At 36.2% G+C, this 26,192-nt stretch overlaps 2 protein-coding genes across 3 annotated transcripts; both read left to right on the top strand.

The window, feature by feature from the left end:
- The first annotated feature begins 12,020 nt into the window (after positions 1 to 12,020).
- LOC147482147 (CASP-like protein 5A2) lies at positions 12,021 to 21,693 on the top strand. Of its 2 annotated transcripts, none has more exons than XM_086576672.1 (3): positions 12,021 to 12,419; positions 19,596 to 19,728; positions 21,260 to 21,693. In XM_086576672.1, the coding sequence occupies exons 1-3, from the start codon at positions 12,166 to 12,168 to the stop codon at positions 21,449 to 21,451; spliced, it is 579 nt and encodes a 192-aa protein (XP_086432798.1). In that variant the 5' UTR covers positions 12,021 to 12,165; the 3' UTR covers positions 21,452 to 21,693. The 2 variants fall into 2 exon arrangements, with proteins under 2 accessions (XP_086432798.1, XP_086432797.1); XM_086576671.1 differs by lacking the exon at positions 21,260 to 21,693 and adding an exon at positions 20,435 to 20,834 and having other exon boundaries at positions 12,092 to 12,419.
- A 128-nt stretch (positions 21,694 to 21,821) lies between these two features.
- LOC147482146 (putative pectinesterase/pectinesterase inhibitor 21) lies at positions 21,822 to 24,641 on the top strand. Its single transcript, XM_086576670.1, has 2 exons — positions 21,822 to 23,600; positions 23,710 to 24,641. Exons 1-2 carry the CDS (start codon positions 22,529 to 22,531, stop codon positions 24,402 to 24,404), a joined length of 1,767 nt encoding a protein of 588 aa, XP_086432796.1. The 5' UTR covers positions 21,822 to 22,528; the 3' UTR covers positions 24,405 to 24,641.
- Positions 24,642 to 26,192: the final 1,551 nt, after the last annotated feature.

Here is a 26,192-nt window from a genome sequence, read left to right as displayed (position 1 = left end):
CCCATTTTTCTGTTTGATTGCTTTAAATTTATTCCTTATATAGTACCCATTTGAGTGAGGAGGTTTACATAACATGTTAGTATTTCCATTCTCAATTCTTTTAAATTTTTTGTTTTCCTTTATATCTAATGTAATGTTCCCTTATGTTTCCATTGATAGTTCCATTTAATTTCTTTGCATTCTACTACCACCACCTTCATAAATATATCAATGACACCACCTTCGTTTGTTTAATTATCTCTTTATCTTTTAATATCTTATAGGGACAACTTGAAATGGCAATACAAGTTTACCATACCAAGACCTTTCTAAGTTGTTCGTATTACAAGAATGTGGAAGCAATTAAGTTTAAGAAAAAAATTGAGATCCTTAATGAAGACTTTCTACTGATGGATACTAATTAAGGTAATAGAAATGTTTTATATCATTTGTTTTTTCAAAAATTTAGAATTTGTGTCAGCCTATAGCTAAGTAACAATTTTTTAACGCTTCCGTGAGTGCATGTTTTATAGCCTTTAAGTTCCTTTCCAAGAGTTGTTCTGAGATTTAGGTAAAGATATAGTCGATGGCAATGACATAGTTTGATGTTGATTCTTTTGTGTGTGCAGGTTTTGTAGAACAAATTTGCTTAGTGGGAGAGTGGGAAAGGAAGCATTATTGGATTGTGATACAATTGCTGACAATTAAATCTACTCTAGTCTCTAGGTGAGTTCGATATAAGATACTATTGTATTTACAATCTACATTGACGCACTTAGTTCAATGCTTTATTGAGTGGGGAAATGAGTTAGGAATTGATTTTCTTATATATTCCCACCATTTTTTGAAATGGATAAGTGATTATATTAATTAAGCGATATGAGGGCAATTTTCAGAGACAAAACAACTGTGCAATGACAAGTGTCCTGCACTCTTGCAAGAATTTAGATAGCTTACTGCTGACTCCTTACACATGTAGAAATTCAAGAGGGAAGACCTAATTTGGTTTTGAGATGGGATACCTCAACGAAACATTATTCAATTGGTTGTGACCAATATCGTGTTGAATACATATGTACTTCAAAGTATTTTTATGTAACTAAATTTATTTATTTGTATGAATGTATTTGGAGTTTGAAGGAGCCTTAGTCAATGTTTAGAGATAACTATTTTGAGAGCAAAGTTCGTGTCATTTTCTTCTCTGTTCCACAGTCATGTATAAGTTTCTTTGCTTAACAGTTGTTTGACAATATTAGTGTAAATGCATTAGATTATGCACACACATCATTTAACCTGTACCATCATTCTAATTATTACCCCCTGACACACACAAAGGAAACACCCACGCAATTGTTGACTTTAGAATTAAAGGTATACACATTGTCATCTCCTTTAAACATAACAATAACAAACTGCATGTAGGACTCTTCACAAGAAAATTGGACAAAGGTGCATCAACACTTGCAATGAAATCCTTTATATTTTGCAGTGGATTATTTCTTTTTAGTGTGATTGTTTTGCCATGAATGAACTGGGTTGCAATGTGAAACAAATTGTTTTATGATCTAAGAGAAGGCATTAGTTACCTTTTTTGTCTAACAAACCAGTGGCTATTATATGCTAAGATTTCAGGATGGTATCTTGGCAAATTAGACCGATTTGTTCCTTCGACGGGTCGAAGCTACGCTTAAGTTGATGGTTCATCAGTTTGGTCATTTGGATTTGTTCACATCAACTAAAACTGGGATGTTCTTTTGAACTATTTTAATTTTGACGTACTTCAATTGGTGTACTAAGTGGATAGTTGACGATTTCCATTTGTACTTCAAAGCTTTTTTTTTGCGCGGTTTACTTTGATACATTTTTTATGGAAAATAGTGGGAATATATTTGTGGGTAAAATGTCTAATAGATTACACTAATGCTCGAATAACAAGAGTTTTGTAGCAAAAAATATTGCAAATTCAAGTTTTTTTTTTTTTGAAGAAGTTATGGGTTAGGTCAAACCCAAACCTGTATTTCTTAAAATCACTTGTACATGAATCCATTTGTAGCCTCATGCACTATTACAGAAAGTCTTTCTTCTAAAGGATCTATTTGAAACCTAACAATCTCCTCAGGGCAGCAAGCTGTAGCTACAAAATCCGTTTCTCTGTTGCTTTTTTTCGGTAGATATGTTTTACTTCCAAGTTAATGAACCTGAGTTTGTGCACCCTAATAGCTTGCATTATATCCAAACAGTACCATGGTGTACCTTCAGATTCATTTACAATATTCACAGGTCTTTCTGAATCAAAGTTGACATGCAAATGTTGGTAACCCATCCTCATTGCAGTCCTTAAGCCCTTTCCAATACCATTGCAAATTCAAGTTGATTGGCCAATTCAATTGAAATTGGTATACTACTTTATTTTAATTTAAACTTTCATTTGTATTCCCCTTATAGCAATCGCTTCCAATTTACAATGTTATGTTATGTTACATTTAGTGCTATTGAATTTTTAGCAGACACACTACATGCATGGTGCCTACCTTAAGGTATAACAACATGATCATTTCCCCATGAGCCAACATCAGCTCATAGTTTTTTAACAACCGAAAGGAAACTGACCTGACCAGGGATGTACCGGCAGTACCATCTACTATGAATGAAGACGACTAGGTGCACTTATGGTGTGTTATTATTTATTACCAACAATTACTAATTTAATAAGAAATATGTAACAAGCCCAGCTAAGGGAGGGCTGATTTGCTAGTTATTATTACTAGCAAATTGGTACGTGTGTTGCGCCTGAAATGAACTATCTATTTGCGAGGGATATTTGGGAAAAATATCTATTCTTTTTCTTTCATAAAAAAATTAAGATGGATAACTAAAAAAAAAAAATATTAGAGACCAAAGGATTAAAAAGCTGATTTTTTTTTCATGAGTGAAAGAAGTGTTCACTGATTGAAAATCTTCAACTAATGCTCGTGCCTTATAAAAATACGCCCGACCTCATATAAGCTGTAGTATTTCAAATTCTGTGGAATTTGTAATGTTATAAAATTTTAAGAAGGAATCATTAGGTCATTGTAAGGGTATATTTACAAACCAAAGAACAAACAATTTCAAACACTTGGTAACTGCTAAAATAAAGTAGAAGAAAACTTGATAAAAAATTGAATACAAAATATTTTCCATTCATTGTCATTGCATTCTTTAGTTGGAAACATAAATAAATTCCTAGCTGAAATAAAATGAATTAATTTCCTAGCTCATCATGGAAGTTAATTCTGAGGTAGCATTCTGTAACCTTCTCTCATTCTAAGTTGTGAACCTGCAATATGAACACAGAAGCACATAGCATTGAATTATCAATGACGTACGATGTAAATATCACTAGCAATGAACTTTAATATGAACCCATGAATTATCACAATTTTTGAACATAGCTTTAACGCTTATACATGATTACAAACCTGTAGGGTAATATGTAAAACAAAAAATTTCAAAATTTTATTTATTTTTTGATAATATTATCCCCCTTTTCAATTGCATACTACAGTAGAAGTCTGGTATGTAAAAGCTTTATATGACGTACGGTTGGGTACTGAAGCATATATACATACCTTTCATCCAAAGTTGTAACATTGTTGCAATGAAACTGAGGGTCTTTATCACCATAATTTAGCGGTTATCATCATAAGCTACCAACGAAGTCAAATTTTAATATAGAACTTCATGACTCATGAATTGCCCCCTACTCGTGTTGCATAAATAAAAAAGAAATACCATGTTATTGTTATGGAAAATGTACTATTGACGAACTAATGGAGATAAAAAATCTACTGGCGTCCTAAAAATTTGAAAGGAGAAAACAGAGCAGAAGATGCTTCCTTAAATTGATGTACAACAAAATCAAATGTATATGTTGTTGTGTGAAACGGTAGTCCTTCATCATCTACACATGTCCTAAGAGAAATTTCAATGGCTTTCAAGCTCTCTTCCACTATGCCCTTACTATTAAGAGCTCTGTCAGTGTTGAGCTTTACTCTATTGTCTTGTGGGCGTAGCCATGAATACTAAGTGATGACAGGGATCTTGAAAACTTGAACTGTGCTGTGATACATAGAGAATCAAATGGTCTTTTTTGCTGCTGTGGAATCATGGACCTCGAGATTTAACACTTGCAAATAAATGCTCAGATCCCTGACCAACTTATTGTACTCCATTGTGAGGGTTTGGAAGTCATCTGAAACCTATGGGAATTTCTCTCTTTCCATAAAGTGTCCACTGCTCCACACCTTATGTACTTCTATGCACTTTTGGCTTTAGTTCCAAATGTACTAAAGTAGAGCGGAGTGATCACTACTTGAAGTGAATAGGCCACTCTGATGAGGTGTCCAGACAATTTTATCTTGATCGAGGAAGGTATTGATGTCCGCTGCTTCCTCTGAAGTCAGAACTCAGAACTAAGTTAGGCTGATTGACAACCGTTGAACCCCACAGTACATACCATTTTTAATAACAATACCCACCTTTATATTCAATGGAAAATGCCATGCTGCCACAGTTTCAACAACAAGGTGTCCTCAGCACAGGAGGATTCTGATTTGCTTATTTGCATAGGCCTCCAGGGACCAAGAACAATTCTTAGGAAGCTGCATAGTCCCAAAGATCTTGTCCTTGTCTCCTTGATGTGCTGCTTGATTAGAATGGAAAGAGTTGAATTCAGAGAGAGACATATTAATGATCCCGAATACTGAATTTGGTATATTACCCGAACAATACACCAATTCTACTCACCCCAATTCCCCCCATATTTCACAAAATATTGCCACCAAAAATATAAGTCTTCTGAATTTTCAAATCATCTTCTACTTCATAGGTCATATCCTCATCACGATATTCGGCTTTAAACTATTCTTGCAAATAGACAATTTAACAGTTAACAAATCATCGAAGTTGTTGGATACGAAATAAACAACATTGGTGCATCAGGTAGTATTAGTATACAACACATGTAATAAAACTGATTGAGTGATCAATAGTGTGTACATTTTTAGTGATTGACCCAATTTAGAAGCCAGCACATGTAAAACGAAATGGTTTTTCATTGGTGTGATCTATTAATTTTTTTGGTTGGACCGACTTCTTGTGCACTAAAGGTAGTATTTGTGATAAAATCAATGAAATAAACCAACCAAAATGTAATACTGAGTATGTACCAACCAATGTGAGTTTTCCTATTTTGACTTAAAATTCGTGTATCACATCAAGTCAAGACAATAGTAACAACCTATTGAGCAGTTTCATATGCAGTGTCTGATAGAACTCTGATTATCTGATGCAAGAGGAAAAATATAATCTGGGTATCACATTCTATCTTCTATGAGGTAACTACCAGGTGTAACGCCCGTATTTAAAATACGTAATTATTTATTAATTAATTAATTTAATTATTTATATAAAATTTGTTGGATTGGATTTGGGATATGTGGGCCTAGTTTCTGGGCCCGAGTCTGTGTTGGGCTTGGGTTTCAAACCCAAGTATATAATCACATTGTTATAGAGAATAGGGTTTTTTTTTAGAGAATAAAATAAAATAAAATGGAGGCAGAAATAGGAGCTGGATTGCTCGAGCGTGGGAGCGCAACGAATCGGACGATAAGGATTCATGGAGATTTTTATTAAGGTGAGTAACTACTTTTTATCTATTTCACCAAATCTACGGGACGGGACGAAGCTTTACTGCTGTCAGAGTTTTGCTTCCATTAAACGTATTTTTTTTATGTACACTTATTGTCGATAATTTTTTCTCTTGCTGTATTGATAAATCGTTACCTCCGAAACTCGGAATTGATTGTCGAAGCTTTATGCCCGTTAAGGGCAGTTAAAGCCCAACCTATAGAAATCATAATGTTTCTCTGTTTCTCTGTTTGCACTCTTTTTCTTTACTGTGGCTTGGAATTTGTTGATTGATGTCGGGCTGTCGAAGCTCTATCAAAACTTGTAGGCGTTAATGGCGTCGAGACAGTTTGGTTTGGTGAGGAGTTTGGATTTTGTGCATATCCCAAGATTTGGTTTTGAGGTAGGTTAACACTAAATTGATTGGTAGTGGGGTGATGGCGTCTTGGAGTTTGGGGGCTGTCGAAAGACTCGAAGAAGTCGGTAATGGAGGCGCCAGCCCCATTAGAAATCTGAACTATTATGATTTTGTGTTGGTGTATGCTTTTGCACTATTAAACTGTGATTGGGATGGGTGTTGTTAATGGGTGCTATTAAAGCTAGGAAATGGCGTTAATGGCGGCATAAATTTTGAGATCTAGATTGGATGAAGGGTTTGGATTCAAGAATTTGAGGGTTTCGATTTTGTTAATGTTGTGGGGTTTTTCCCCCTAACCAATTTCGGTTGGTTATTTTTGGGTGGTGTGTGGAGATTGTGGTGGCCGAAATTTGGGCTGGTGGTGGAGGAAGAAGCTTGGAGAAGATGAACTGTTGGTCGGTTTGGGCCTTGGGCCGAACCCATTTGCTACTTGGGCCTAAACCTTTGTTGGTTGGGCTTAGCTTGTTTAGTTGCTTGGGCCGAAAACTAAGTTAGTTAGTTGGGTCGGAACCGAATTGGTCGGTTTTGTTTGGGGCCCAATAATCTATTTTAGTTTTGGGCCGGTTTTGATATTAGTTGTTGGGCCGGACCAGTTTAATTAAGTTTTGGACCAGTTTTAGTTTTAGTTCTTTGGGCTTTGTTTTGTTTGGGCCCGGTTTTGTTTTAGTTTTGGGCCAGTTCAGTTTAAAGTTTTTGGGCCAATTTCTAATATTGCTTGGGGCCAGTCCATAAGACTTAATAGAGATCCAAATGGGTCTTTCAACATTTTAGACTTTTGGGTTATAAGGTTTGGGTTTGGGCTTGGCTAGTGGGTCCGAACCATGACCTTAGCCATGAGCCCATGAGCCATGCACCTTTGACTTTAGCCATGAACCATGGCTATGACCCTGAACCTGTTGAACATGGAAATGACACTTTGACTTTGACCGGTGACCATTGACCTTTGACTTTTGACTGTGGAATGTTGACTTTTTCCAGGTTTTCATATATTTGATTTTATGGACAATTGTAATAATAAAATATTGTCGAACATTGTATAATTTTGTTTGTCTTTATCTAATTAAGATTTGACGTGGTTAGCGTGTAAAACCTATAATATATTGGCATGTAACAAGCGGGGAATTTTTATAGGACTTAGATATATATGTTTTTACGAGAATTAAATTATATACGGACTTAGATTCATGGACTTTGACTGTGGACTGTTTAATTGTACTACGTTTTATGTTGTAAATTGTATGGACAAATCAAATGCTAAAATGCTGTGGAAGCTTGTATAAATTTGGTTGTCATTATCTAATTAAATGCAATAGTTTTGGAGAAATAAATGTATAAACGTTCCATTATTTTATCTGTGAGATGCTAGTAGAGTATTTGTGGATATTTCCCACGGGAGTGTGGCGTAGTGCAATAATATATTGGCACGTGAAAGAATGAAAGTGGTTATGAGATATAATTGAGATATTTCTAAATATTGTGGCTTAGTGCAATAAGGTAATTGACCTGCACGTGATATAGTAGAATGATTCTGAGATATATATGTATGACACTTGAATAAATTACGTAACAAAAATCCTAGAACCTAGCTACCACAACTCAGAGGATTTTGCCCTGTGTGGGCATATGTGATATGATTGGCCCTTGTATAGGGTGTATATATAAGATGTTGATTGACCCATGTGTTGGGCAATCGTAGTCGAATGGTGGCTTGATTATTCCGTTCGCAAAATTAGAACGAGATGCGCGATATTTTATGCCGAATAGTGGCAGTACTTGCATAATGGCTTTCGTGTGAGGGTTACCTGTTGTGCGGCATCCCGCTCAGGGTAGTTACACACGGAGTGGTTCATTATGTGAGGGGAGGAATGTGGATGTACATGTTCGGCGTTGGGAAGCGATTGTGGTAGCCAGGGAAACTAGGTAAGACATAGATACGACGTGATTTTAGGGACACGCAAAGAAAGCCTTAATTAATATAATTATGGTAATATGTTGGTTAATAATATATCTTTAGATAGATGATTGTATATGGTTTTGCAGAAGGGTGGGTCAAACTAATTACTCGTGCAGAGACGACCCACTCTGTAATTGAGCATGAAATGCGGTACGTATATAATATGCTTGGTTGGTTATTTATTTAGTTCGAACCTAAAGCGCCTCGATAGAGGAACTACATGCCTTATTTATTATGAGTATAGTTTGTTGTGTGGTTAGTGGGAAGTTAAGGTGCCTCAGTGGAAGAACTACCTACCTTAATTATTGTACTTAAGGATGTTGTATTAGTTGTTAGAAGTTAAGGCGCCTCGGTGGAGAAACTAACGGCCTTATGGATTTTGTATATATATGTATAATTATATGTTGTATTTTAGGACTACTCACACCAGCATTTTTATAATGCTAACCCGATTTGCATGTTTGCTTATCGGGTGTGTTCATTAAATGAACATAGATGATAAGTCTTGACAGATTTAGTGTTGAAGAAGGTTGGCTGCTGCTTGTGGTTTGCGTTAGCGTCGCATTTCAAGATTGGTTTTGTTTTCCCTTGAGGTGATATAGATTTTCAGTCTAGACAATGTTTTACGTATTTTCTTTTGTAAATTTAATTAAATAGTTATTGAAAAGAGATTTGTAACCTAATCTTATTTGTGAATTTTTTGTAATGAAGAGGATTTTTGTTTAAGTTAAAATTTTTATTGGTTTTAATTATCCGCATATTTAAACTGTTTATGGGTTTTTGGGAGTTGAGAGTGCGTCACACCTCGAAGATCGAAGAGTCGGGAACAAATATTGTTTTTCCGAATTCTGTCGAAATTCGGGGTGTGACAAAAGGGATATCAAAAGATTATAGTTCAAATTATTAACACTATAGCCCATACAGGTGCATACATGGTTAACTCTCACCCACTTCAAATTTAAGTGATGTATTTGTATGAGTGGCAGAGAAAAAGATACTTAAACAGGGTAATGGGGTAAGTAGTAGGAGAACAACATCTAAAATATGTAATTAGAAAGAGATAGTTTAAAAGAAAATATGAACATAAAACCGATATCATAATTGGGACAATAATAGCAAATCAAACAAGGGAAGAATCTAAATATTGGTTATTAGTCCGTAGAGAATAACTAGAAACTCAACCAAGGTCGATCACTAACTTGACCTTCAAAATCGCTCCTAGACTTAAATCAGAAACTACATACATAGCTATAGTTCCTATATTGATTGGTATGTTGATAGTACTGCACTCACCTTGTATGCATGTCAGAGATTGTCTCCTTACTTCATTCACTTGTACCAACCGAACCTCGATGCATGGCAATGTTGGTATGATTTTGAAAGTTCTTTGAAAATGGAAAAATTAAGTTAGAAACTTAGAACTAACTGAAGTAGTTATGCGGTTCCCCATTAAAAGAATAGAACAAATAAGTTTATATCATCTATGCATTCATTTGTAGGTTCCAAATTACACTTATCAATGAGGTAGTTTGGTTCCTTATATCTATGATGCAGGTCAAGGTAAATATGATTGACAATTTGAGGAATGCATCTATTGCTGGTATATAATACAAAAGTCAAATGGTACTTGTATCTAAGTAGGTTCTTCTTCTTAATAGACTAGAAGATACAAAAAAAGATGAAGGGCATACAGTAGTAAAAAAATCAACATGAACATACCTGAACTTCTTCATTTAGTAAAAAAACGAAAGATGTTGCGTGAAAGAATTTCCTCTTCGAAGCCTGCAAATGAAGAGAACAATTTAGGCGACCAATTATAAGACTATCGGGTGAAAGGGCACTAGTATGAAAAATCCCTAATCAAAATTAAAATAAATAAATAAAATAATAATAATAATAATAATAATAATAATAATAATAATAGTGATTGTTAAGAAAAATGATCGAGAATGTAATCTAACCTATTCTATGCATATCAAAGCAATCCGTCGAAAGCACAAGAGGAATTTTTCGAGATGAAGAAAGATGGTTACCAAGATTTTTTTTCTTTGTTTGTTTGTTTTAACTTAAAATCCTCATTTATTCATATAATTGGTACAATTATTTGGGAAAGTCTCCAAATGGTGCATTTGTTACTTGATTGGAAATTCGTAATGCATCACCTGAATACAATTCTAGTTCTGCCTTATCTATACTTACCCAAAAAAAGGTCTGCTCTATCTCTCTTCCTTTTACTCAAGTCTTAGTTTATATAAAAGAAAAGTGTGAAAAAACTGGAGTCTAAATAGAAATACGTAAATTCAAAACTGAATTTATAATAACTACCGCAAATATTCCATATCTAATATAAAGTAATACACAAACATGTCAATGTATGCTAACCTGTCAATGCTAACCATTAAAATGATAGGCCTCAGACACTCTAGCTACAATCGACAAATAAGTGTACCATTTCCGTCTCTAGTATTGTTACAAGCATCAAGAGCATCCTTTGGGCTGGGCATTCAAGACCACTTCTCAAAGTTTCAGAATCGAAAGCAACAGACCCCAAATTTTCCAATCTTTTCAACAACCTCTCTGACGGGCTTTCAGAGTTTCATATATCACAACATCTTGAACTTGAATGGTACTCTTTTTAGATAACCTTAGCAGAAGATTATTACAGGAACGACAATTAAATTAGATACACGTGCATAAATTAAATTGATAAAATTAAGAAGACAAACATAATTTTTTTTTTAATTGTACTCCATTGGAAATTAGATAAACATAAATTATCGTTTCAACTGACTTGCCTAATCTTTCAACGTGGTAATTCTGCAATGAAACAAATCAAACAATAAGTCGAAAATAAAATTTTTAGAAAGCTTGGGTTTCAATGAAACAAATAGATGAAAATTAGGTATTGGATTTTCAAGAAATTCAGAAAAACCCACTGACCAGAACATGAAAAAACCAAACCCCAATAATGGAACCTCACAAAACTCAAAACCTCCCAAGAATCGAATTGAGCACCAAACTAACTTTTTTTCAGGAGAATAATCGTTGATGTTGAACTAAAACCAAAATCCTTGACAAATTAAACTTCAAGAGTAGGAGAAAATATGATTTTTTTTCATTTTGTTATTTTTAACTTTTACTTTTACTTTTACTTTTGGCAAAAGAATGTAGGAGACGGAAAGAGATTGAGAAGGAGACGGAAAGAGAAAAGACTCTGTGTATCTATGGTAATTAAAGACACCGTAATTGGGGCATTTATTGTATGGGCGTACAGTTCAAAATAGCGTGGATTTGGTTTTTTAATTAACCACCACATGAAATGACCGATTACCCCTATTAAACAGTGTTAACCAACACCTTAATTGAAGTACGAATTTATATGGGTGTAAAAATACCAAATACTCATTTTTAATAGTATTTAGGTGCTTGATTTAATTATTCAACCACCTCTTTTGAAAACATGTAGATTTTTTTTAGAAAATTGAGACTACCGTTTTAGTCGTTAACCCATTTTAATTTTCTAACAAATTATTTTTAATGAAGTTTTAATTAAGTCTTGTAGGCCCGTGCATACGCACCGGCTCTTTTGAAAACATGTAGATTTTTTTTAGAAAATTGAGACTACCATTTTAGTCGTTAACCCATTTTAATTTTCTAACAAATTATTTTTAATGAAGTTTTAATTAAGTTTTAAAAACCCGTTTTTTCAATTGGGAGAGACATCCTGTTTTAATAGGAGAAGGATTCTCACTTTAATTTTTACTATTTGAGTTTTAGTTTAAAAGGAAAGAGTTTGAAGTTGGATTTAAAAGAAAAAAAAGAGTTTCATGTTAAATTAACTATTAAGTTGATGACGTGGAATTTTGTGGGAGCTTGAAAAATACCCCTTGCGGGAGCTTTAATATTAAGATATAGATTGGGGACATTACGCGTAAGAAAAATATCCGGATGCTTGATTTAGTAAGTATTTAGGCTTTGAGTCAACGAGTTGGACAATTTAGACTTTTAGTGAAAGAATCGGTGAGTTGAGTTGAATCGGGACTATAAAAGTTTCGACTTTACTCATTTTCTTATTTTCTCTCTCTCTCTCTCTCTTATATTATGATCGGATGGAATAGGGAGTAATTAATTTAGGTAGGAAGAGATGAACTGGAGTCATCCATCTGTACATCCAGTAGAAGCACCACCACTTATAATTACTGACGGAGTAGGAGGAGCTAATAATAATAATAATGCAGTAGTAGCAGGAGGAGCAGAGAGAGTTAGAATGAAAGATGTTCAAGGCATGCCTGGAACGAGTGGCGGTCTCATTTTGCGTATCTGTCAATTCGTGTTCGCTGCTTCCTCACTTTCTATTATGGCTTCTACTAGTGATTTCATTTCCGTCACTGCTTTCTGGTCAGTCATTACTGTTTTATTCTTTCCGAAATTTACTGATATTTCTTTTATGTTTATCAACCTAGATATAACTATTAATTCATTGTTGGTGTTTATTACTAATTTGTTGGAGATCAGATCTGTCAAGATGATGTTTTCCACAACATATCAGGTCGAGGGATATTCTCGATTCTATGTTATGTGTCGACTAAGGTATTTCCCGTAGGTCAGGTGTCTACACGGTTGCCTCTATGCTCTTGGCCTCCCTCTTATAGATCTAAGTTTGTTTAGGATCCTGTGTTCGAACGCTTTTAAAGGTAAGTGGGTGGAAAACGAGGTTAATCTTCCTAAATGTTAATTATATTTAGCTAAAGGTGGAAGGTTGGTGCTTACTAAGAGCACGTGTTTAATCTTCCTGTTTATTACATGCCACCTCTTTTCTATGCCCATGAGCATGGTACATAGTATTAATTCGATCTTGAATAATTTCCTTTGTGATGACACTGAAGAGTATCATGGAAACCATCTTCTTAATTGGGACATGGTTTGTTTGTCGAAGAAAGTTGGGGGTTTAAGTCTTAGGAATATACACTCTTTTGATGTCGCACTGCTAGGAAAGTGGTTGTGGAGACTCGTGTGTGTGTGTGAGAGAGAGAGAGAGAGTTTGTGGAGGAAAGTGATTGTCTCGCGGTTGGGAGAGCGGTCATGTTCGTATTCCGTTTGGATGCGGCGTGGGGAAAGGTATTATAAAGGTCCTTCCCACTTTCAAGGGAGGGATTAGGTATAATCTTGGAGTGGGTCATCGTATGTTTTTTGGGGAGAACCCTAGGGTAGGGGATAGACCTTTATGGAAGACTATGAAATTGTATTCGACATGTCCAAGCTCAAAAGATTTACAGTTAGTGAGTGCATGATTGATCTAACGGAAGAGTTTCTTGGAATCTTGGCATTCAACGGGCTTTTAATGATTAGGTCATTGATGGATTAGCATCTGTTATGGCTAGATTCGACACTGTTGACCTAAATTAACTAGATCCTGATTCAATGATATGGCATCCTGATAGGACTGGTAGTTTCTAAGCAAGATCTTTCTATTTTTCTATTCGCACTTTGTTTTCGCATTGTTATGATCCCTTGCTTTCCATGATCGAGATTTCAGAGTTCTAATGTTCTTCTTAGGGTTTTCTTTGTTTGGTGTGCTTCTTTGGAGTGGATTCTTACTACGGATAATCTTGGGAAGAAGAAACTTTAGGGGTCAAACCTCAGATAGTTGCCCTTTTTGTAATAGACTGATTGAGTTGAAGAGTCAAAGAATCATGTACTCTTTTGTTGTCCTTTTATTTGGCAGTTTTGGTTCTATTTTCATGAGATTTCTGGATTAGGTTGGGCCAGTTCTTGGCTGGTGATGGATGTCTTTAGTGGTATACAGGGTCATTCTCTAACTGAGAGCATCACATTTGGAATATGGTGCCGCCATTTGTCTGTGGGAATATGGTTGGAGCGTAACAGACGACATTTTGAGGGCAAAATGGCTTCCCATCATAAGGTCATTGTAACCACAAGGGTCCTTCTTTGCTAGTGGAGCAAAGTATTCATGGATTTGGAAAGCATTTTCTTTCAACACTTTGTGGTAGACGGGGTGAATTCTTTTCATAGAGAAAATAAAGACTCTTGATAGGTAGCTTGTACAGTAATTTTTGAGGATTTTTTCTCTTTCCTTTTTCTTTCGTTTTCTCGACCTACTTATTCCTAATGAAAATTTTCACTTTACCGATTTAAAGAAAAAAAGAAAAAGAGAAAACAATGGTGGTTTCAACTCTCACTCTGAAAATGTAGTGTAGCACTCTGGAACATTATAAGAATAAAATTGTTATTTTTGTTTTGTCGTCCTTAATTTTTCCTGCTAAATAATAGTTATTATTGTCTTTGTTGTCGTCGTCCGAGAATTAAGGCTTTTTTGCGCCACAAAATATCATCACTAGGCAGATAAATTTGGGATTTAAGTTCAAGATAATCTTTAGGAGACCCTCATTGAAATTATGTGATGATTCCCTTCTTTGTGCATGGCATACGTTATGACATGGAAACACTCCATGAAATGAAAATGTTTAACTGTTCAATTTGTTTAACAGTTTGTCCACTCAGGAATTTCACTTTATTCCAAGACTTGGTTCAATGTATTACATCAGTACTGAGTATGACAATTAAGCTAAATAGCTAATTTAAGTTAGTGATTTTGGTATGACATGGTTTCTTTGTAAAGACACCAGACAGGAGTGCTATTTGATCTGAGGTGTCCGGATGACATTTCTACTCGCTTTCTACTTTATGTCTATTGTGTGCTTTATGGTTGGCATGATGAAATGTAGAAATTGGGGCCATAAGTTGTGTACACTCTTAGTGACGCTTGTTAAACATTGCTTTAGCTCTTTAGCTCTAAGTCAGAAATTTCACCATATTTCAAGACTTGTTCCAAAGTTCAAAGTGACATGATATTCCAAAAAGTTGAACAAATGAGATGTATTCCATTAATTGTAGTTAAATAAATGAGCTAAGTAGCTCATTTAAGTCAATAGGTATGGCATGGCAAGGCTAAATTGTAAAATGGACGTCAGACAGGACTGTTATGTATTGGGAGGTGTTTGCTTGGCATGGTGCATTTGGGGTCATGATTACACTTAAAGTGGTGCTTGTTAGACATTTCTTTAGGCACTAGCTTTGTATAAGTAACTAGTTACAATTCAATGATTGCATGGAATCTGGAAAGAGGGAATGAAAATAACTACATCTATAAAACGCAGTTAGGCAGTTTGTTACATCTTCATTTGACAGTCCTTTCTGGGTGTCTAATTGGTCGGATGCCCTCATTGTGAGTTTTCTATGAAACTAAAGGGACTAAAGTCCCTAAATTTTACTGCTGCACTCTTAAGGCTGAAAGCCGGGGGTTCTTGAAATAGGATTTCTGGTGTCTCATGAACATCCTCTTCTAGAAAAATGGTGTATGTGTTCAGTTATAAAGATTTTGTTTCAATTAAATAAGAAATCTGGATTTTGCATTAAGATGTTGAGATTATTTCACCTCATTTCTTGGTGTGTCCCACATATGTTCAATCCCTGAGCCTCCTCTCATATTCATAAAGTTTGCACTCTCTACAAGTTTGGGCGTATAGAGAAATTGACTATTTTACATGGTTTCAGAGCTCATATTAGAAGAGGTCTCAAGTTTAAATCTTGGTGTGCCCACATGTGTGTCTTTCCATCGTGTCATGCTGAGGGTGAGTGCTGAGACTATATCACCCAATTTCTAGGTGTGTACCACCTATGTTGTATCCCCGAGACTCCTCCCATATTCATAGAATTTGCCCTCTCCACAAGTTCGAGTTTATAGAGATATTGACAATTTAACTGGGTTTATTTCCATGTATGCTTAAGATAATAAGGGAAGAACAATGGCGACCTGAGGGGATCATGGGTACAGTTGGCGGAGACGCATCTCAAATTGTATGACGAGTTAGTCGCTAAAGCAAAGTGGGGGTTTGCTCTAGAGTTGGTTTTGAGAGGGTTTTAGATTCGAAGTAGATCCTCCTAGTTAGATTTTCAAATTGTATCCGATCTTGTTATTGCTGCAGCCTGGCTGTATTGACTCCCTTTGGTCTCTACTAGATGTAGATAGCTGATCCTGCATTTGTGTCTGTGCGTGTGTTACTCTCCTTGCCTATGCGCCTAATAGATCCTACTATCCTAGTATGTGTTTATGTGTCCCGCATGGCATCCTGAAAACGCATTGATAGGGTACACGACTATTTAGCACTCTCTACTCAGACTAGCTGACCACAACTCTTAATATGCATATAAGCTTCCAGGGAGTGGATTATGTAGATTTTCTATGTGATTGGGATACTCTTGTAACTTAAGTGTATGAGTGGGTATGATCGAGTAGCTACTTGCTACCTAAGATCTATATGAAATTTGTAATGTGTAACCTTTTGAACTATAATGAATAAAATTGAGTTTTACCAATAAAAAAAATAAAAAAATAAATTATATATACTGAGTAGTAAATGTGGGATTCCAACTCAAGTGTTATAACTTAAGTGTTATAATAGTAAATGTGGGATTCCAACTCAAAACCAATTGCTGAAGAGTGTGGCCCCAAGATTTGTATACTGAGTAGGCGTTAGACTCCCAATGTGGGATTAATATTCTCGACACCAAATATAATAGTTCTGTTTTCAAGTCCATTTTATCGTAGTATCCATATATCTAACCTCAGACCTTTTGTCAGTTCATCTTTATCTCATGTTTTAACAGGGGAATATCATATTCCTGTTACTCTCTTCTTCTTTCATCACTGAAATGTAACCAGAAAAGGAACAAGTTTTACAGAACTCTCCTATTTTCTCACTTCTTCTTTCTTCCTCCTTTTCTACTTTTATGGCAAGAAAAGTCTCTAAATGGGAAATGTATGCATCAGGAGTGTCCATGTGTCCTACAGGAGTGTCTGCGTCTGAGATGGGATTTCTAAAGTATGACATGTTAATATTACGTAGGTGATCACAGCATTTAAGACAAACATTAAAGAGGCTCAGTACGTAGGGGAGCAACAATGGCGTAAGCCACAAAAAAAAGCTTGAAAGGATCTAGAATAACATGTCAGGAATAAAGTCACTAAAGCAGACGTTAGAACCTGATCCAACAGATATTTCTTGGGAATGACATGGTGATAGCTATATGACTGCCTGAATCTGATAGCATTTTGATTAAGTTTTCTAATGTTAATAGATTGTGAATTGTGAACAGAGTATATAGGCGGTAAAACAATGTACTAGGTTTTAGCAAATGAAAAGTATATTGTCTATTTTGTAATAAGTGCTTTATTGGTAACAATCCAGATTTTCAGATTTGAGGCTGACCTTCGGTTTGGTTGTTGCATATTTCTCCCAGTCTTTCATATTCTTGTACAATATCAGATGCTCGATGTGTGTATTTATGTTGGTGTTCTCCTTGCCTATCCATGCTATTACATCCTAGTGCAGGTAATGTTGAATAAAGATAATTTAAATGCGTTGGAGTAGAAGGCAAGCTGGAAAGACATATTAAACCTTAGCCGAAGAAGAAGAGAAAGCTTGATAATTCTGTAAACAAATATACGTCGATCAAGAAATACTGGAATCATATGACTATACTTACTATACCAAGCATATGAGTTAAATGGGCGAGTTGTGAATATTAGAGCGTGAATTTGATACGTGGTAAAATCAACAGTTATACAAAGTGCATAGACAATAAGTTGTAAAAATATTAGAATATACTAGGCACTAGAGATTAGTAATAGCTAGTAACAGACGTTTCAACGTCTAATTTGTATTAAGGTTCTTTAATTAGAAATTACATTGGACGCAACCATCTTATATTAAAGAGACCTTTGTGGGTCCACTCTCTAACAAAGCCGAATGGGTAAGCGGTTCATTTACCAAATGCTATTGTGTGGAAAGAAATAAACGTGGGGATATTTAAACTAAAGGAAAAGGGGGTGCGTAAGTGCGTAACATGGTAGGAGAAAACAAGGAGATTCGGTTTCGATTGGGCATGTGCTACACTGTATTATTGTTTACATATGCAAGATTTGTTGATTTCATGTGCAATTTGGATGCGCTATTGAGATGAGCGGGCTCATGTAAGGGGTATCGGGGAAGCTTGATTTTGGTTGAGTAGCTCCTTGGGGTCCTTGCTACTTACTCCCAAAAGCATTTGTAACTTTTATCATGATCATTAAGATTTAAGAGTGAACTTTACCGGTAAAAAAAAAGATAATAATAATAATAATATATATCAAGCTAAAAGAGATTTGAGATAATGAGATATATGGAGAAATATCTCAAAGATGGAAATATTAGGATTGAGGGTTCCTGTCTGAGATCCCTTTTGAAATGCTATTTACCATGGGACCATCACAACTACTACTACTCAAGAAGATAGGTAGTCGGTCTTATCTTAGTAAATCCTTACATTTAGATATATCATTTAATCAGTACATAAGAAGATTATTTGGAGCTTGTAATTTATTTAAAGAAAAGTCCATTGTAGAGGCAGGCATGCTCTGGTTCATAAGAAGGCTTACAAGAAATTTCTCTAATATACTATTTATCTTTCGTCTTGAACTCTTGGAACAAATTCTAGTTGCCACAGTGTTTCTCTACACTTATAAGTCTTGCCTCTTTGGCTCATTTGAATCTCAAACTATGATGCACGGATACTCCTAAAATGTCATTGCACCCGTATCGGTCGGCTACGATACTGATACGGGTACTGGATACTTCCAGGGTATTGGAATCCCTGAAATAGACCTGATCCGACAGTTCTACTCCATTGAAATGTAAATTGTTCTTGAGGCTTCAAGTTGTATTGATTTTGACATGTGTTATAATAGTTTTTCACATGTTCCTGACTAACTTTACTCAAAAAACTACTAACATAATTTTCAGAATACACATATTTTAAAATATTTATATTAATTAGCCGTACCCATAGGCTATACCCGTATCCTAATATTTCAAAAAAGCCGTATCGTACACCGTACCGGTGTCGCCGTATTGGTACCCGTACCTGCATCCGTGCATCATAGATCTCAAAGCTAACAAAGAAGCTCAAAACTTGAAGAGTGAGGAATGTCCTTGGTCCTTATACTGCCTTAAAATTGTGTTGGTTTTGTAAAATACGGCCAGTTTCTTACATGCTATTAATTAGATTGTCTCCAGAGTCTTAGCAGCTCATTGTCAATAATACTGTCACTGGGTCACCTGTGTACTAGCCAATACTAGGGTAAGAAATATCTATATAAGCAATTAACGCTGCTATATGGTGGTTTTTTCTTACCCGATAGACACAGCAGTATGGAAATTTTGTTTCTTGGTGCTAGCAGAGTCCCTTGCAACAGGTCATGAGTTGCAATTTCTCGTTGACTGTAAAAACTCTAAGACATTAACGACATCTCTTAGCCGCTTTTTAATCTTTATTTGGTTGTAGTGTGTCAGCGTGTGTACCGAAGGCCTTGTTTGTTGGTTTGATTTACGCTTCTGAGCAACTATACTGTGTTCTGTGTTCCTTTGTTGGTTTGAAGCAGTTATTTATTTGTTTTTGACTCCTCTCTGTGGTAATCATTGTGCAAAATTGATTTGTGTCTTTTTGTTTTTCCAGCTACCTTGTTGCAGCAGTCGGCTTGCAATGCTTATGGAGTTTATCCTTAGCCTTAGTTGATATATATGCCCTTCTGGTCAGGCGCTGTTTGCGTAATTGTCGAATAGTCAGTCTATTTGCCATTGGTGATGGGGTAAGGAACATTATGCTATGGTTGTTTAGTATTTTCTGTAAAAAGGTTCAGCTTTTAACCTCTTTTTTATATCTAAGTTCTGTTGTCCGTGTACAATAATTTGAATCGCTAAATACATACTAGGGCTACAAATAATAAGAAGAATGCATGCAAGAGCTTAGTGCACCTAAGGCTCTACTTGGTTCACTGTGTTGGGTGGTACAATAGGGAATGGATGTAAACACACTGAACTTCACCATGCATGGTTGGATGAGTTACGTACATCTATTTGGTACAATATATTCAAAAGTGAGAAGGTTTTACTTACATCAGCATTTCAGTTCTGTAACTTCTTTTGCTTTTTCTCTTCGGGTAGACTAAATCCCTCTTTTTTTTCTTCTCTCTTCCGAAATAAATCAGCCACTCATATAGGTATCTGCATAATCATAGTTACTTCTTAATATTAAAGTGAGAAAGAATCTCCGTTTCCACTCTCTTTCATCCCTTTCTCATTCTCTTCCCTTTCTCTCCTCATGAATCGTGTTGTTAGAACCCGTCAGGTTGACTATTCAGTATAAAGTTGCTCAACTTAGTGCTTAAAAAAATTCCATCTTTATGGGCAGCTTATGAAGCTTTTAGATGGAGAAGACTTTTTTTTGTTAAAAAAAATGGTTAAGCACGCAAGGCTAAAGCCCTTTAGGGGGCTATACAATATTTTGTGTTGCAGTGCTGCGTCCGTGCAAGTAGATACAGTCAATTTTGGATTGCAAATGACTGTCTTGGGGAGTATTTTGAGGTGGGAATCATGTGTCTCCTTATAATAACTGTTCAACTTGTATTATGGCTCCAAATCCTCCAATCATTCATTGATGATTACACGGAAATGGGGGCCATTGCATCGAACCAACCGTTCAATTTTAGTATTCAAATACTTGACACTTTTGGAGTTGCAATCCATTACCAATCTGTTGACCAATATAGATTTGATTGGATTACGAAGAACTTTCTTTTTGTCATTTATGTATTATAGTAATTTACGAAGAACTATCTTCTGATATGTAATTTTAAGAGCAACGTGGTTGCGAAGACTAATCACATTTGTTGAAATTATATTGAGATTCCATTGATTACAATTTTACAAATACTAAATACAGAAAATCGCTGCATTGTTGTTTCATTTAGATTAACTTTTGGGGATTGTGATATTTACGTGCTTATATATATTGCTGGAGGCGGCTGGAGCTGCCGTCTATACTGTCAAATACTTCATTTAATTTTTCATTTTTAAGCATTTGAAAACTAATTGGTATTCTGAAACAGAATCTTCATGGAGATCATTCACATTTAGTTAATTCAAATACTTTTGAGTTGTAAATGGTGAAACAAAAAAAACAATTTAAAAAGTCACTTTATAGAGATTGGTATGCATTGGTTTCGACTTTCAAACGGGCTAATCTATCTTTACCACCATTATTGCTTTTACCTGAACAATATACAATACGTCTGTTTTTCTTCTGCAACATATTGTAATGGTTGCAGTTTTCCACTGCAGATTACGTCCACGCTTACATTTGCTGCTGCATGCGCGTCAGCAGGTATCACAGTCCTCATCAGTAATGATTTAGGCATTTGTGGCCAAAATCATTGTACGAGGTTTGAGACTGCTACAGCAATGGCCTTCATAAGCTGGTGTGCTGCCGCGCCGTCTTTTCTTTTGAACTTCTGGTCACTGGCATCCCGTTGAAAAAGTCAAAAGTTGGTAGAAACCCTTATCTCTCAACCTGTTTGTACTCTTAATGATATCCCTTAATTGTTATTCGATGTTGACTGACATGCTTGGTCTGACTGTATATTATGTAAACCAGACCAAAAAGTTTCTTGATATAGAAGATATTTGAGTCCAATATGTATGCCATTGTAGCAAAATGGTTACACTCAAAGAGTTAAGATTTGTAATGGGAAATTAGTGGAGCAAGACTTGGGATATTTGTGCATTACATTTGCATATTCTTTGTTGTTACGTATCACAAAAACATGAAATAGTTTATTAAAATCAAAGCTAGTTTGAAAATTGGTATATATGTACCGATGATTGGAGACTATATGTATACAATTTCGGTACGTAGTACGTATTTGATGTCTACCAGTATGTGACTAAACATGTTAACTTTGGATGATCAAATATTTAAAAGGATTGTTTTGCTCAAATACCGAATTTAATAGTTGCAAATTCATATTCAAGAGGATAACAGAGTAATAGAGCGAGAAAGGACTTTCATCGGTTTGTCTTTTTGCTTATTGTTGATTTCCTACGCAAGCATACACCGTAATCGGGTTTGGGTTTGGGTTTGGCTTGGGGGGCGCGCGTAAGGACTAAGGAGGGGAGCATGTTATTGGGTCTTATTCCAGTGTTTGGACTTTGGTCTATCTAGAGCCTGTGGCTAAAGCATAAACTAAACATAGAGAAGTTAATCTTAATACAAGGAGTTACTGAAGGTAAAATGACTGGGGAGTGTCACTGAAGTTGCATGTTAAAAAAGGTTGAGAAAGAGTCAAACGGTCAGGTTATTTTATCCCTTGAATAATCTTTCCTTCACAGGCCTCATGTTTGTTAACGAAAATAACTACCTTTTTTCCTGTTTTCACTCTCCCACCTGAATATATTAGGTAGTCAAACCAAGTCCCAAATTAGAAGAGGCATTTAAGCTCCTTCACCATTACAAAGAAAACCCATTATATATTTTGCCTCTCTTTATCCCATTATAATTAAGGATATAAGTAAGAAAATTTCATCCTGAACCTCTATAGTTGATAGATATTGATGATGCATTCAAGCATGCAGTATACAAATGCATCAGGTTATCAAGGACCCCATAATAATGCTAGGAAGAAAAGGATCGCTACCATCGGTATCTCATCTTTAATCCTTGTAGCCATGGTTGTTGCCGTGGCTGTTGGTGTCAACCGTGGAAATAGCAAATCACACCATGAGGGTGGGTCTGGAGATGGCAGCGACATCCAAGGATCAATGAAGGCAATCCAGGCCATTTGTCAACCTACTGATTACAAACAAGCCTGTATTGATAGCCTTTCTTCTGCCGGTAACATCACTGACCCCAAAGAGCTCATTAAGATTGGATTCAAAGCCACGATTAATAAAATTACAGAGGCTGTCAAGAACTCATCCGTCCTTGAAGAATTGGAGAAAGACCCGAGGGCAACCAAAGCTCTGCAAGGTTGTAAAGAGCTCATGGACTATGCTATTGGTGATCTCCAGCACTCCTTGGAACAATTAGGTGGAATGGATATGAGCAAAATCGATGATTTGTTAGTCGAACTAAAAATCTGGCTCAGCGCTTCTGGTACATACTTAGAGACATGCTTGGATGGTTTTGAGAACACGTCGAGCAATGCTGGCAAGACCATGAGGAAGGCCTTAAACTCCTCCGTGGAGCTTACTAGCAATGCCCTCGCGATTGTGACAGAGATTTCATCTGTCCTTAGTTCCTTTGATATCCCATTTCTCAACCGTCGGCTTCTTTCAGAAGAAGAAAACGACCCTAATCCCACAAACGATGGTCTCCCTGCATGGGTCTCATCAGGGGGACGCAGACTCCTTGCAGCTTCTCCTGCAAATATCAGACCTAATGTCATTGTAGCCCAGGATGGAAGTGGGAAATATAGGACCATAAATGAAGCACTCAAAGAGGTGCCCCTAAAGAACATGAAGACCTTCATAATTTACATTAAGGCGGGAATCTATAAGGAACAAGTTCAGGTTACTAGGAACATGAGCCACGTTATGATGATTGGAGATGGCCCTACACAGACCAAGATCACTATGAACAAGAATTTCATCGATGGAACTCCTACCTTCCAGACGGCAACATTTGGTATGTAGCAGCAGTCACGATATTTCTTAATTTTATACAAATTATCATATATTTCATCATATAATATTTTTAATTAACAGCTTTTCTTTGTTAAAAATTAAATCATCAGCGGCTATCGGGGACAACTTCATGGCCAAAGACATAGGATTCGAGAACAGTGCGGGAGCAGCAAAGCATCAAGCAGTGGCTTTAAGGGTGCAATCTGATATGTCAATCTTCTATAACTGTCAGATGGATGGTTATCAAGACACACTATACCCTCATTCCCACCGTCAGTTCTATCGTGATTGTGTAATTTCCGGTACAATTGACTTTATATTTGGAGACGCAGCTGTGGTTTTCCAAAACTGCAAAATGGTAGTGAGGAAGCCAATGGACAACCAACAGAACATTGTGACTGCTCAAGGCAGGAAAGACAAGCGTGAGCCAACTGGAATTGTCCTTCAAAATTGCAAAATCACAGCAGACCCACTATACTTCCCTGTAAGAGCTAAAATTAGGTCGTACCTTGGCCGCCCATGGAAGGAATTCTCTAGAACTGTGATCATGAATACTGAAATCGATGACTTGATTCAACCGGATGGCTGGCTGCCTTGGCTGGGTGAAGTACATCTCAGCACATGCTTTTACACAGAAGTCAATAACAAAGGACCAGGTTCAGACAAGGCTAGGAGAGTGAAGTGGGCGGGCGTGAAGACTCTCGCTCCCAATGAAGAGATACAGTACACACCAGGGAAGTTCATCTTTGGTGATACGTGGATTCCTCCAACTGGAGTGCCATACACGTCCGGTTTAATGGCATAGACGCATAGTACTTGTCTCAAATGAAAATGTAGATTGATAAAAACTGCAATTTTGTTGTTCTGTAAATTAGGGTCCAACAATAAGTTGAAATCTTTTGAAAGTGTACAACCATGGAACATATATAGCCCGAAGCTTAGCTTGTAGTGCCCGGTAGAAATTATCTTGTAATATGCATGCTGTACCAGTATGGATGTAGTAGATTTGTCAATCAATAACTAATTGAGATCGTTTGTGATCTGTGCTTCTATTCATTCTCAAGCATTTGCAATGAGCAACCCATAATTATATTTCATTTGAGCTAGCATGAGTGTCGCGTGTTAGTATGTTACTGTGTAATTCTGAGTTGTAACAACTAACAAGAACTTTTGTTAATTGGTAGGGGGGCATGCATGTAGTGGTAGCATAGATTGGTGTTCCAGAATAAGTAAGGTAGATCATTTACCAAAAAGACTCCAGAGTATGGAAAGGAGCTGAGGGACGTCAGTCTGGCCAGATCGACGTCCAGCAAAGTAAGAGAAGTAAATATAACTATAAAAAGAGAGAAGAAAACAGGTCTCCGGGTCGTCCTTATTAACCTCTAGGTAAGTATCAATTGGTAGTCTGAGTAAACGTTGAAAAGATCTTCGATTTCCTTCATATCCACTTCACTGTTTCTAAATGCTTTCAGTGAGGCCAGGGCTTCTCAGTTGCTCGAGTGTATAGTTCCACTGTTGTCATTAGACATATAGACAGCTTATTGGATATATATTTGGATTTGTACGTAATCTGATCTTGTATAGCTGTATGTGCCCTTTAGCCTTGCATTGTTACACTTGCATCTATCTGCCTTGTTCTCTTTCATCCTTTAGTCCAAGGAAGTTTATCTTATTATTTGAAATTTTGAACTGCTCTCGCCACCTTCTTGTTCCAATAATTGGAATTTGTTGGTTGAGACTTGAGAGTGAGAATATCACAAAATCAATCTATCTAATAAAAAGGAATGGTGTGGGACCTACAGGCTCTATCCAATGGTTGTCATTGTTTTTCAACAAGTTGTGACACGGTGGAATCTAAGTGCTTGAAGGATGGTGCATCCACTTTACTATCACAATTCAACATCTAATTTACTTTCTTGATGGGACAACACACTATTTAAAAAATACATCTAATATGAATGGACTATTTCTTGATGGCTATATGAATAGGTATAATGGGAAAATAAGTCCGTAAAATAGAATAGACGCCTAGTGTTCTTTTGCATTTAAAGTAGTTGTACGGCACATGCGAGCACAGTACTGCCGCGAATAAGAGGTGTTGGGTTATCAGTGTCTTACGGCAAGGGCACACCCTAGTTTCATATATTCTTGTGTGATGTCCTATCATATCAGTTTTTAATTCCTTCTAGTAATTGCATAGCTCTTTAATTCCTTCTAATAATTCCTCTTGTTGCTTCTGAACTAGCTAGCAGCTAGCCTAGCTAAGTAGCTAGCACTCTTCATTTCAGTCCCTTTGTTGGCCTAGCTACCTCTTTGCCTGGAGACTGGAGTACTGAGATTCGCCTAGGGCCCGCGCTTTACATATCTAAGTGTCCACCAATATTACCTCACTAATAACGATATTTAGCTTCATCATTTACTTGCTCCAAAATCATTAAATCCTTTTAATTACTTCACGTTTCAACCCTTAATAAATGTGAAATCAATTCTAAACATAAGTAATATTGACGGTTAACTGACTTGTTCGAAAAGAAACTATTGGGTATCTGTTGAAATATGTAAAGTATCCCACATTTCTATAAGTGTGGATACA

Source organism: Coptis chinensis, chromosome 8 (genome assembly GCF_015680905.1).
Source record: "Coptis chinensis isolate HL-2020 chromosome 8, ASM1568090v1, whole genome shotgun sequence".
In the NCBI taxonomy this organism is placed as follows: domain Eukaryota; kingdom Viridiplantae; phylum Streptophyta; class Magnoliopsida; order Ranunculales; family Ranunculaceae; genus Coptis; species Coptis chinensis.
The sequence above is the reverse complement of the archived record's forward strand: the minus strand, read 5'-3'. Positions and strand labels throughout refer to the sequence as shown.